The following is a 12862-nucleotide window of genomic DNA, read 5'->3' on the forward strand; positions in this document are numbered from 1 at the left end:
AAGACATGCGGGTTAGGTTGATTGGCCGTGCTAAGAAATTGCCCCTTAGTGTCCAGGAATGCTGAGGTTAGAGGGATTAGTGGGTATAATATGTAGGGATATGGGGGTTAGGGCCTGGGTGGGATTGTGTTCGGTGTAAACTCGATGGGCCGAAGGGGCCTCCTTCTGCACTGTAGGGATCTATGGTTCTAACTTCTCCCTGAGCACGCTCAACAATCAGGTTTCTTGTGTTGGAGAAGACCTTAGAAGGGGAAGTCCTGAGGGAAGACATCGAGAGCCAGAGGCTGCACAGAGATGCTACAGGCAAAGCACATCAGGGATAAGCGTGAGGCCAGTTCTGTGCCAAAGGCCTCACTAGAGAGGGCCCCAAACCTTCCAACCGATGGGGCAGAGGGGGGTGACAATTGGAGAGTTGGTTAACACATTAAATAAACAGGACCAAAGACACCAGCTGCAATTCAAAGATTTTTTTTGTTTTTAAACAATTTATTGAAGTCCTTGTGAACTTCTATCATTACACGAACTGCATTCGCTTTCTGACAAGCAGAACAATCTCATGTACAGTTTATTTTTATCCCCTTTGTCCTCCCAATCCTGTAGCTGAATATTATTGTACTATACAAAGGCAAAAAACAATGTTCACACAGTGAATTCTTTACAAAGGAAAAAAAGCTACATTCCACATTGGAGAAAGATATTCTAAAACATTCCATACTGGAGTATATCAAACAAAATTTTCAGGAAATTTTTTTTTTACCTTAATTTAAGAAAACTAAACAAGCTGATGTGTGAGAAAGGCAACATTCTCACTGCAAGGATGGACTGCAGCAGGTGTAGTGGGTGGTTTGCTCCTGTGACATAGAGCTCATAGCAATCATTCATATTACTCCCTTGATAGGATCCCTTAGCAAAACCAAACACTATCGGGCAGCTGAAAAGTGTCCACATACTCATTTTAGATCCAAACAAAAGTATATTGTACACTTTGCGATTCCTAACATCCAGTGTATAGAATGAGACAGATGATGGGGCTGCAGGTGTGTGAGGGGAATTATGGGCAATGTAGTGGACTCAGCCACCCAGAAAAGCAACCTTTGCACCCTGGGTCCACATTTTCCAATTTCAGTGTGTAAAAAAAGTGGCACATTTCTAACAGGGATGCTCGGAATCGTGTACTTGGAATAGCAACCTGTCGAGCACACAGTGCCCAAGACATGATAGCAACAGTCCATGGGAGTAGTAACTGGCGAGAAGTCTAACTCTTTTGGAGGGTCTGCACTCCATCCTGGGGGATATTGTGCATTCCCCAAACCAAATACCTGCTTGTTGCAATGGGAGGCTCAGGATCAAACCAGACCACTTGTACACCAAAAAGTGGTGGCACAAGATAAAAGTACACTCGGCTGTAAATGAGCATTAAAGTTGGCATTTCTCTACATAGGGACAGTGGTTGTAATACCTTCATTCTGTTTAGCACTGGCCAATTTGCACAGGATTGGGAATCGAATAACATGCATGTGAGGGGGAAGGAGTGAAGGAAGGAAAAGAGAGAGCACGGGAGAGAGAAAATAAGACAAAGACAGGAGAGAAAGACAGCATGAAGAGAGGCGTTTATTGCGATCTATTGAAGAGACTGGCTGAATACATTTTTATTAAACAGCAATTGTGCTGACAGAAACGAGTGACTGTGGGAGAATCTTGGTGCTCTGAAGGTTATTTGCCTGTTTTTTTTGGGGGGTAGTGGTGGTGTGAGTGGGTGGTGAGCACATGGCAGCATTCTGCTCAGATATCTATGGTTTCAATGTCTGAAAGGTAAATCCTGGTGAGGGGTCTCTGTCACACCACTGCAGCCCCGCCTGCAGAATAAAATTCATTCAGTCATTCCTTTGCTGATAGTGACGAGCAGAATTAAAAATACAGAAAATAGCCAGTCAGAGATTAACTGATGCAATTTCACAAACACACTGCTGACGTTTCTACATTGGCATCTCAAAAGGACACAGACTGAGTATTGAGGCTGTAGAAAGCAGCTAGAAACTACTACTGGCAGCGGTTTACAAACTAAACCAAATGTGCCATTGTCAAACTCTACTGTACAAAGCCCCGCCCTGTATGAAACCCACACTGGGGTCAATGTTTGGCCATTTGCGAAGACAGCTCCCACACAGCCCAAGGCGCAGTTTGTGGGAGACGTGCACTCCGAGACCCTCGCTGATTATCAGCGGGAGCGAGATAAACTAATATTAATGATATCAGTGAGGTTTAGTTCAGCTCTGGTGCTCATCATTTCTAAAGGAAAAGCAGCAACGTTTAGGAAACAGAACTAACCAAAATGATGGCATCTGGAATAGCCTGCACAGGATCCAGATTTCTGGTGGAATGGACAATAAACAAACCAGGTGTGATATCTGGAACGAGGAAATTGTACTGAACCACATGGAGGTGAGGGGCATGGGGCCCAGAGGATAGAGAGGTCAGGGGTCTCAGTGAAATTCATACAGGACTGACAATTCCGACTCCTGACCAGAATTAGTATGATATTCCTGGAAGTTGGCTGCAGTGAGCTATGCTCAATAGAAAAGGCAGATCGTTCACTGGAGTCTATGAGAATGTGTTGGAGGAGATTGGAAAAGTGTTGGGCTTCATGCTAACCAATGCAGATACTGACGTACACAGCATAACCAGTGTGAATGGTTACAAATGCAGTGTCTATACCCAGTCGAAGGTTGTGCGACAGCAATCCCTAGGTTACTGCACACTGGACAAGAAGTTGATGGACAATCACTACTGGGCCTGTGACAGTGAAAGCTCCTCTCCCTTAACGTCTTTACAATCCAGCAGCACCAAATGTATGGTGAAACTTTGATACATGTGGAGATCACTCAGTGAAAATGCTGGTATGAATTGCGTCTGCTAGTCACTCGAGAGGACTAGCCAATGCCACACTGTACCCAGAGCTCAGTGCCAGCCTCCACAATAAGTATGCAGCAAAGCGTCTTTATGTTGTAGTTCATTTTGGTGCCCAATCTCCACCAAAACATCTACTGAAGGACAAACGCCCTACAAATCCTAGCGGCCAATCACTGAATCAGTGTGCAGATTACATCTGTTTTATCATCCAGCAGCCTCCTCCCCTCTCCATATTTGACGGAGTAATAATCAGCTCCATCCCTTATTGCAAAAAACAACTTCACAGAAGTCATTGGTTCTGAAGGTTATTAAGGTTCTGAAGCTGTGAAGGGAGCAAAACTGCTGATGAAGCACAGATGGAAAGTATTAGAGTTAGAAGAAAGTCACTGTACCCAATATCCCAAGGGATACATTCACACCATAAGGGACATTCTTCTGGAATTATATCCAACATCATGAGGGCTACACCCCCAGCACTGTACCAGCCCTGAGGTTGATGAATTACTGGTATTCCATCAGCATGAACAACATCAATGCACTCACTATTAGGAAAGAAAGAGTTACATACTTGATGCAAAAAATATCTAAAAACATTTGATCTGTGATTGGTACTGTTGATAAAATATTGAGCAACATGGGTTTCACGAGGCAGTGCTTTCCTGCAGGAAACATTTCAGCTTAAAACATCCCAGGGAGGGGTTTGAAAATCTCTGGGCAGTAGTCAACATGTGAACTGACCTCGGCCCTTTTATTTCTGGGACCTACAACGGACCCTGCTCTACCCTTGTTATGCTGTCCTCCACAGTTTGTTCTGAGCACTTGCACTATCTTCCAGTGAGAAAGAGAAAAGAAACTACACTTGTTAGAAATCTGTAACAAAATGAGGAGATGTAAATGTCTGGATGGGATTGGGGAAAGGGGCTTCTCTGCCTCCAGTGCAATAATCTTGTTGTTGAATTTGCTCAGCCTAGCTCTTCATCAATCCCTGGGAACTGAAGAGCAGGCTGAACTGATAACCATCCCTCTCTCCTCTGGTAGCACAGGCGCACTCACTCAAACACTGTAGGTCATGCAGGGAAAATGCCATCGTATGCTACCTATTCTGGGTAGTGTCCTATCTCGCTCTCAACGACTGGGAGACATCAGTCTGAACTGCACTGACCTGTCACAGGCAACAGGGAATACAGAACAATGAGCAGCAGATGGAAGAAGTGGCGCTGAGGGGAGTGGCGGGGGAAAGGGAGTAAATCCTCTGCTAAAGCATTTCGAAATGCAACCAGAGACTGCACCACTGGCTCGGATCAGGAATGTCTCTCTGCTGATAGCCAGATATTTAGGAATCGTTCTGCGAACTCTGTCCTGTGCGTGTTTGAGGACAATAATATTGACTTGTTGATTTAACCTCTAAAACTGGCACAGATACCACCTGCTAAACAAGGGGGTATTAAACCTGCGGGCAAAGGATAAACTACGGACCAAGGCCAGTTCGACTGAAATGAGTGTGTGGGGGCTGGGCCAGTGGGGAGGAGAGAGGTTGGGCATGAATTCAGAGGTTTGAACTCAAATCAGTTGGGGGCATCTCAAACTCCAAAGGCTCCTTGCTTTGTGATACTCCCTACAGCCTAACAGGATCGATCAGCTTCCTTCCTGTATAACACAGTGCAGGGAGCTACCATTTGCTGGTTTACCCAGGATCAAGAGGGTGCCCAGAATGTCAAGTCTGACTCTTGGTTTAGTCTCGAGGCAGTAGAGTTACTGAGATCAGCTCCGTTGGACTGGGGGAAAAGGAGGCAGGCCATGCCAGCTGAGGCTGAAATAAAACCACAGTTTGAAACAAAATCAGCCTCCTCAATATCGAGAGGAGGTTTAAGCAAAGCACACAAATATTTGTTTATTTTAAAAGTTGTGACTAAAGGAATTTTTCTTCTTTAAAAAAAACGCACACACACAAACTGCACAAAGCTCGAATTCCAAGCAGAACACCTAATAACCTTGCCAGCCAATGTTCTATTAAGTCAAAATTCAATGTGAAAATTATAAATGTCAATGGCTGGTCAAGTGCTCACCTTCATGGGAGACATGGAGCACAGGGGCCCCGCATTCATCTGACGTCACGCAAGGACTTTGACGGAGATATGTCTGACCCAGGGCTGGGTGATTGGAATCCTTCCTTCAGGCCTCTAGAACCAATGCCCGGGATCTGTCACTCAACCAAAGTCAGAAAATCTGGTCATAACATAGTCAACGTGCCCAGATCTCACTGCAGGTTGGAGAGAGCGCATCCCTTTTCAGTTGTGCATCAAAATTGTCATCTGAATATTCTTTTCTCTCTGTGGTTCTATTTTATTTGACTAGTTTCCACTGGAAATAATTGGGATTACTGCGACCTTTGCTCCCGTGTGCCAGTGTTGGAAGGCAGATCAGTGAGAGTCAGAGCTCACAATCCCTCCTCAACCTGTCCAAACACGAATACACTGAAATGTCACTACAGCAAAGGTTCATCCTATAAACAATTCTGCAGGGAACCCCTTGAGATCATCCAACCTACAGCCCAATCCCCTCCCACACTGAGACCCTGGGTCTCAGCACCCCCACACTGGGACCTTGGGTCTCAGCTCCTCTCTCTTCTCACCACACTGGGATCCTGGTCCAAATCTCCTCTGCCACATCTCCAGTGTGTGACTTTTTGATCTCCTTGTGAAGCCAGGCTCAGCAAAGGGAGGCAGTGTCTTCAATAAAGAGTGTTCAGAAAGCAATAAACCTTTCCCAGTAAGGCTGCTCTTGGGTTAGTTAATTTCCACCCTGTGGAAAGCACAATGACAATATTTAAGAATGTTACTTTTCTGGTTGCGAGAAGGCTCCTGATGTTCCTTTTTCCTGTTGTAGCTGTAAAACCTTCTGGCGAAGGTCCTGAAAAAGGAAGATACCAGAGCTCACTCCTCCCAGATAGTAACAGCCTTTCTGTAAGTTATGTTAGTGGAAGTATTTGCTCCTCACTGCGGTGGAACTAAAAAGGTTCCATCTGTGATGTCGACCTTCGTCGCATCATCTCAGAATCCCATGGGAATGTGACTTCATCAACTTGCGCTGTTGCAGGCACAGTTCTGAAGTAGGGGTATATAAGGTGAGATTACTTCACTAAGATTAACCAGGTAATCATAAGGATATGTCCCATGCCTTGCGAGCCAAGGCATGCATGCTAATAAAACAAAAAGTTAATTCACACATACACAACAACAACAACAAAATAATTCAATGCTACTTTGACGCATTGCATCTAGACGAGTGGCATGTCAAGTTTGTCGGTTGCAGTGCTGCATTTTTTAAATGAGGCGTTCAGGCTGGCTTGTTCAGGGCAGGTTGCCAGCTTTGTTAGTTTAAAGCCCATTCTGTTGGCTGTCGCAGCGATCTCCAGCTCCCTCTGTGTCAGGGGCCAGGTTCAGAGAGGCAGCTTTGTTGGTCAGTGCGCCGATGGAGCTTTCTGTAATGAAGCTGGAGGCCCCGACCTTGGATCCCTCACTGTACAACGAGAAGAAGAGATTAGCTCTTCATAGTCTGCAGCATGGACAAAACCAGACCTAGATTTATAATGCTGTGGACGTAGGAAGGTTGGTCTGCTCAGCCCCCTGAATTTCCTGTCTTTTAACTGTTTATTGCTGTCTATATAATTCTCCACTAGGACTGCAATGTGCCACTGTTGCAAATCCATTGACACAAACAACTGGTTTAATGCAGCTTTGTCAGTAGAAATAGCATCACTCTGGTATAATCAAGAGTGAGGCATTCGAAAGTGCTTCACAGGTGACACAGTGCATTCCATTGTCACTAGGTGCCCCCAGTCTGTACTGAGTGGACAAAAACAGATAGATGGTTTGGGGGAAACCCAATTGCAACACTGGAGTTGATAGCTTCCTAAATTAAGACTAAAATTAAGACTAAGACTATCAAACACTTTCAAGCGTCAACAAAACTTCCCGTGAAATAAAATCAGTTCAATAATGAAACTTATAGACAGTGTTAACCCAGTCCAGTCCAATTCCCCGCAGTTGTGGTCAAAATATTGTCAATCTCAACAGGAACCAGAACACAATCTATCCTAAATCATGGCCAAAATACAACTGGCATAAAAGCAAACCCTGCTTGCCAAATTCAGAACAGAATTAGCTCAACCTCAGTCAGGCAGTCAATTGTAAGTCTTCCCAACTCAGTCTGTCTTAGCATCTCAAAACTGTGGGATTCTTCATCCCAGGTACTATTCCTGGGCCCCTCTACTAATTTACCAGAGATCAGTCTGCAGGCGAATAGGCTGCAAAGAATATTATGGTCTAGTTTGATCAGGTACTCACCAGACAATAAGACTAGCTCAATATATAAAGCATATCTGAATATGGAAACAGCCAACTTGGCAAAACTGGGGCCTGTATGGCTTAGTTACAATAATTATTGCCACTTGCCTGCAGGCACTGGCCCTGTTCTCTTCAGATATCTATGGTGAAAGCCTGTATTTTGTTAACAAAAAATAAACATGTTGGGGTCTTTTCGGAGCACCATGTTAAAAATTCTCATTTGTAGGAGATTAAACGGAGCTGGTAAAGATGGAGCTGCTCTGACAGAGTCAAAGTGATAAAAACACTGGGCCCTGGTTTGTTACCTGAGGGAAGGCTGCAGGTCCTCAGGGGCTTTATGTTGCTGCTCAGACTGTCCGTTCTCAGTCTGGCTGTTGGATGTCAGTTTATATTGCATGTCCAGCGAGGGCCGGCTTTCCTGTGTAAGAAACGTACAGAATTACAATCCATTACAATGCTGTGCATTCTGGTCAAAATCCACTGCTGTCACAATATGACTGTAGACCTCAGACAGTAAATCTGAGGAGTCCCTCAGAGTAGTGTCCTAGGCCCAACAATCTTCTGCTGCTTCATCAACGAATTTCCCTCTGTCATAAGGTCAGAAGTGGGGATGTTCGCCAACAATTGCACAATGTTCAGCACTATTCATGACTCCCCAGATATTGAAGCAGTCCAAGTTCAAATGCAACAAGATCTGGACAATATCCAGGCTTGGGCTGAAAAGTGGCAAATAACATTCGCATCACACAAATGCCAGGCAATGACCATCACCAATAAGAGATACTCTAACGTCCCTTGACATTCAGTGGTATTACCATCACTAAATCCCGCACTGCCAACATCCTTGGGGGTCACCAATGACCAGAAACTCAACTGGACTCACCACATAAACACAGTGGCTACAAGAACAGGCCAGAGGAAAGGAATACTGCAGACAGTAACTCACCTCCTGATTCCCCAAAGTCTATCCACCATCTACAAGGCGCAAGTCAGGAGTGTGATGGAATACTCCCCATTTGCCTGGATGGGTGCAGCTCCAACAACAATCAAGAAGCTTGACACCACTGAGGACAAAGCAGCCTGTTTGATTGGCACCACATCCACAAACATTCAATCCCTACACAACCGACGCTTAGTAGCAGCAGTGTGTACTATCTACGAGATGCACTGCAGCAATTCACTAATGATCCTTAGACAGCACCTTCCAAACCCACAACCACTTCCATCTAGAAGGACAAGGGCAGCAGATAAATGGGAACACCACTGTCTGCATGTTCCCCTCCAAGCCATTCACCATCCTGACTTGGAAATTTATCACCATTCCTTCGCAGTTGCTGGGTAAAAACCCTGCAATTCCCTCCCTAACAGCATTGTGGGTCAACCTATAGCCCGTGGAATGCAGCGATTCAAGGCAGCAGCTCATCATCACTTTCTCAAGGGCAACTAGGGATAGGCAATGAATGCCAGCCAGCCAGCAACGCCCATGTCCCACGAATGAAAAACAAGGGCTCCAACAGGTGTATAAAACGGGAATAAGTCGTTAATCTTTGCTCCTTTCTAAGGGTACGAGACTGGGCAATTAATAAGGGAAAACAAGAAAATGGAAAAGATCGTGAACAAATCATTTGTTTGTCTTTACAATTGACGACATTATGAGCAACAGCACAATATCAGGAGTGAAGCGAGGAAGGAATGTAAAATAAACATTATCACTATAAAGTACTTGGCAAATGAATGAGGCTAAGTGCTGACAAATTCTCCAGGTTTGATGGCCTGCATCCAAGTGTCTCAAAAGAAGTTGTGGCAGAGGTAGTGTTTGTAATCTTCCAAAATTCCCTAGATTTTGGGGAACTGGACTGGAAAATCATATATATTATGCTCCTATTCAGGAAAGGAGGGAAATAGAAAACAAGAAACCGTAGGCCAGTTAGCCCAACACCTGTCATTGGGGGAAATGCCAGAATACATTATGAAGGAAGTCATAACAGGACATTGGGAATATTTATAATACTTATAATATTTATAATCAGGCAGAGTCTATACAGTTTTATGAAAAGGAAATCATATTTGACAAATATGAATTCCTTGGAGATGTAACAAACTGGAAGCATAAAGGGAAATCAGTAGATATAGTATACTTGGATTTTTGAAAGGATTTCAACAAGGTGCCACATAAACAAATACTGCACAAAGTAAGAGCTCATGGTATTGCATAGAAGATTGGTCAACTAACAGAGTTAGGATAAGTGAGTCATTTTCAAGGTGGCAAACTAGTGGCATGCCGCAAGGATCCATGCTGTTTATAATCAATATTAATGGATGATGGGACTGACTGTATTGTACTCAAATTTGCTGACAATACAAAGATAGGTGGAAAAGCAAGTTGTGGGGAGGGCACAAAGAGTCTTAGCAAAGATTAAGTGGGCAAAAAATTGGCAAATGCAGTATAATGTGGAAAAATGTTGTTATCAGCATTAGCAGGAAGATTTGAAAATCAAAATAGTACTGAAATGGAGAAAGACTACAGAATGCTGTGGTACAGAAGGATTTGGGTATCCTTGCGTATGAATTACAGAAAGTTAACATTCAGGTACAGTGAGTGAGTAGGAAGGCATATGGAATGTTGTCCTTTATTATAGGGGGACGGAGTATAAAAGTCAGAAAGTCTTACTCCAGATACACAGCACATTGTGAGGCTATACCGTGAGTACCGGGTATAGTTTTGTTTTCGTGACTTAAGGAGAAATATTCTTGCATTGGAGACATTTCAGAGAAGATTCACCAGGCTGATTCCCTGGGATGAGGGGTTGGGTTGTTTTATGAAGAAAGCCTATACTCATTGGAGTTTAGAGGAATCAGAGGTGATCTTATTGAAACACACAAGATTTTGAGGGCTTGGCAGGATGCTGAAAAAATGTCCACTGTGGGGGAAATCTAGAGCATGGTGGGGGGGGGGGGGGGGGGGGGTGAGGTTTTAGAGAGGACAAGAGGACAGTGAACTCAAGAAAGAACATGATAGATCGAGATGCAGGTTGCAATCAATGATAATGAGAGGTTGCTTGGCTGAGGGAGGAAAGCAGTGAAGGTATCACAATTAGAAAGATGATTTAGTGATAAGTGCCATCATAAGGAGCTGGATAATTGGTAGAAGGTTAGCAAGGGGGGAATTATGTTAATTGCACGTTTCACAGCACAGTGGGACAGTGATTAGCACTGCTGCCTTTCAACACTAGGGACCTAGGTTTGATACCCAGCTTGGGGCATGTTCTCCCTGTGTCTGCATGGGTTTCCTCTGCGTGCTCCAGTTTCCGAAAGATGTGCTGGTTAGGTGCAATGGCCATAGTAAATTCTTCCTCAGTGTACCTGAACAGGCGCCGGTGTGTGGCGACTGGGGGATTTCCACAGTAACTTCATTCTGATGTTAATGTAAGCTTACTTGTGACACTAATAAACAAACTTCAAATTAATTATGTTTAATTCTATGTAGGTGGTAGGCATTAACTGGGGATTCATTTGTATCCCTATGAATAAACACAGACAGAAACTATGATCGTTGGGATGAGGAGCTGCACGCTTGTAACATGCATCTTCGTAAACAAATGCTTACAACAAAACATACAAGGATCAGCTCCAGTTCTATCCTTCACTGCCTTGCTTTCTGCAATATTATGGATGTCATCATCCCAGAACCTCTCAAGGCCATGCCAATGCAGTAAGTTCCTGGATGGCAAGGGCTTGTTCACAAGAGATGTATTAGCTGTGAGGAGAGGTTGGAGAAACTTGGTTTGTTCTCACTGAAACGATGAAGGTTGAAGGACAGCCTGATAGAAGTCTATGAGGGACATGGATAGAGTGGATAGTCAGAAGCTTTTTCCCAGGGTGGAAGAGTCAATTACTAGGGGACATAGGTTTAAGGTGCAGGGGCAAGGTTTAAAGAAGATATACAAGGCAATTCTTTTTTTTTTTTTACACAGAGTGTGGTGGGTGCCTGGGACTCGCTGCCGGGAGAGGTAGTGGAAGCAGATACGATAGTGAGTTTCAAGAGGCGTTTGGAGAAATACATGATTACGATTGGAATAGGAAGATATGGTCCCCAGAAGGGTAGAGGGTTTTAGTTCAATTAAGCAGCATGGTCGGTGCAGGCTTGGAGGGCCGAAGGGTCTGTTCCTGTGCTGTAATTTTCTTTGTTCTTTGATGTGGAGATGGGCAGTGAGAATTGATCTGCTGACAGAGTGCATAGGGTCAGCAGTGGGAGGGAATTGGGGCAAATGGGACAGGAAGGAGGTAGGAAAGATTAGCCTCCAGTGGGTGGGATGCACTGGGTGGAAGTTTGATAAGAGAGTAGGATGGGTAGTGAGGGTTGTTGCTAGTGAGGGTGCAATGACAAATGCTGCATTGGACCACTCAAAGGACACAAAGCCAAATATAGAAGGAAGCTGTAGGCTAATCTAGGATGGTGTCAAACTTGGGACAGCAGCAGAGTAGGAAGGTTTAAGAGGGTTGAAGAGTGCTTAAGGGTTGGAGTAGGGGTTTTGGGAGTCAGTAAACCTCCAAAATGATGGGAGGTATGATGGCAGGAGAGGGGAGTTTGAGGGGAGTTAAACGGAAAAGTAAAGAGTATGAAGAAAATGAAGCAGAAAAATGAATGATGGACTTGGGTCCAGAATAGCAGCCAAATAAGCACGCAAATGAACAAAGAGATTATGTAGGTGCAGGTTCTAGTTGTGAACAGAGAATAGATCACAAGGGAGAAGCAGTAGGCCATTTGGTCTATCCAGCCTGCTCCACCATTCAATAAGATCATGGCTGATCACACTGTGGAATTAACTCTGTTTCCCTACCTGCTCCCGCCACAATCATTCACCCTCTTACAATCAGATATCTAACAGCCTTGAATATTTTCAATAATGCAGCATCTCTCTCGGAAAGGAATTCTAAAGACTAACAATCCTCTGAGTGAAGAAATTATTCTGTTTTAGGTGGAGACTTTTAAACCTTGGTTCCCAGGTCTAAATTCCCCCATAGAGGAAACATCTTCAGCCCTGTGAAGCCCCCTCAGAATCTAGAGAGGAGACACTTGGAGGGAGTCCGAGTCATAGATCAGATAGCCCTGATGGGATGATGTTGACATAGATAGGGTGGACTCAGCAAGGAGCATCAACATCCTCCGGGTGCTCCGGTTTCCTCCCACAATCCAAAGATGCATGGGTTAGGTTGACTGGCCATGTTAAATTGACCCTAGTGTCAGAGGGATTAGTAGGATAAATGTGTGGGGTTACAGGAATAGGGCCTGAGAGGGATTGTGGTCAATACAGACTTGATGGGCCAAATGGCTTCCTCCTGTACCATAGGGATTCTTTGATTCTATGAATAAACTATTGTCCAGGCTTGAGTGCAGATGTGCAGGGTGGGTGAAGTCTAGAAGATGCACTCTGGAGGTATTTCTGTGATAATGAAGATCCAGAAGGTGTGGGATAGACAACCAATGGCAATATTGGAGCTCATCCAAGATCCAGAAGGCAGCAGAATTAGACTTCAACCCAGTTTAGGTCAGTTGAGTGCCAAGTTTAGGAAAGATGTGGAGTCATTGGAGAGCGAGCAGAAAT

The 12862-nt window shown here is 44.4% G+C and overlaps 2 protein-coding genes across 6 annotated transcripts in view; both read right to left on the reverse strand.

Moving 5' to 3' along the window:
- Nucleotides 1–5071, reverse strand: part of serpinc1 (serpin peptidase inhibitor, clade C (antithrombin), member 1) — a 27783-nt gene extending 22712 nt beyond the window's left edge. Inside the window, exon 1 of the mRNA XM_080196048.1 lies at nucleotides 4977–5071. The gene's annotated coding sequence lies outside the window, so the exon portion shown is untranslated. The remainder of the gene's footprint in view (nucleotides 1–4976) is intronic.
- Nucleotides 472–12862, reverse strand: part of LOC145347980 (roquin-1-like) — a 108115-nt gene continuing 95724 nt past the window's right edge. For 3 of the 5 annotated variants that reach the window (XM_080196045.1, XM_080196043.1, XM_080196044.1), the window contains exons 19-20: nucleotides 7562–7674; nucleotides 472–6429 (exon numbers count right to left, since the gene is read on the reverse strand). In XM_080196045.1, coding sequence (XP_080052171.1) covers nucleotides 6288–6429; nucleotides 7562–7674 — 255 coding nt within the window. In that variant the 3' untranslated portion in view covers nucleotides 472–6287. The remainder of the gene's footprint in view (nucleotides 6430–7561; nucleotides 7675–12862) is intronic. The other 2 variants (XM_080196047.1, XM_080196046.1) reach the window with 1 other exon arrangement.

Source organism: Carcharhinus amblyrhynchos, chromosome 9 (genome assembly GCF_965287045.1).
Source record: "Carcharhinus amblyrhynchos chromosome 9, sCarAmb.v2.hapA, whole genome shotgun sequence".
NCBI classification, from domain to species: domain Eukaryota; kingdom Metazoa; phylum Chordata; class Chondrichthyes; order Carcharhiniformes; family Carcharhinidae; genus Carcharhinus; species Carcharhinus amblyrhynchos.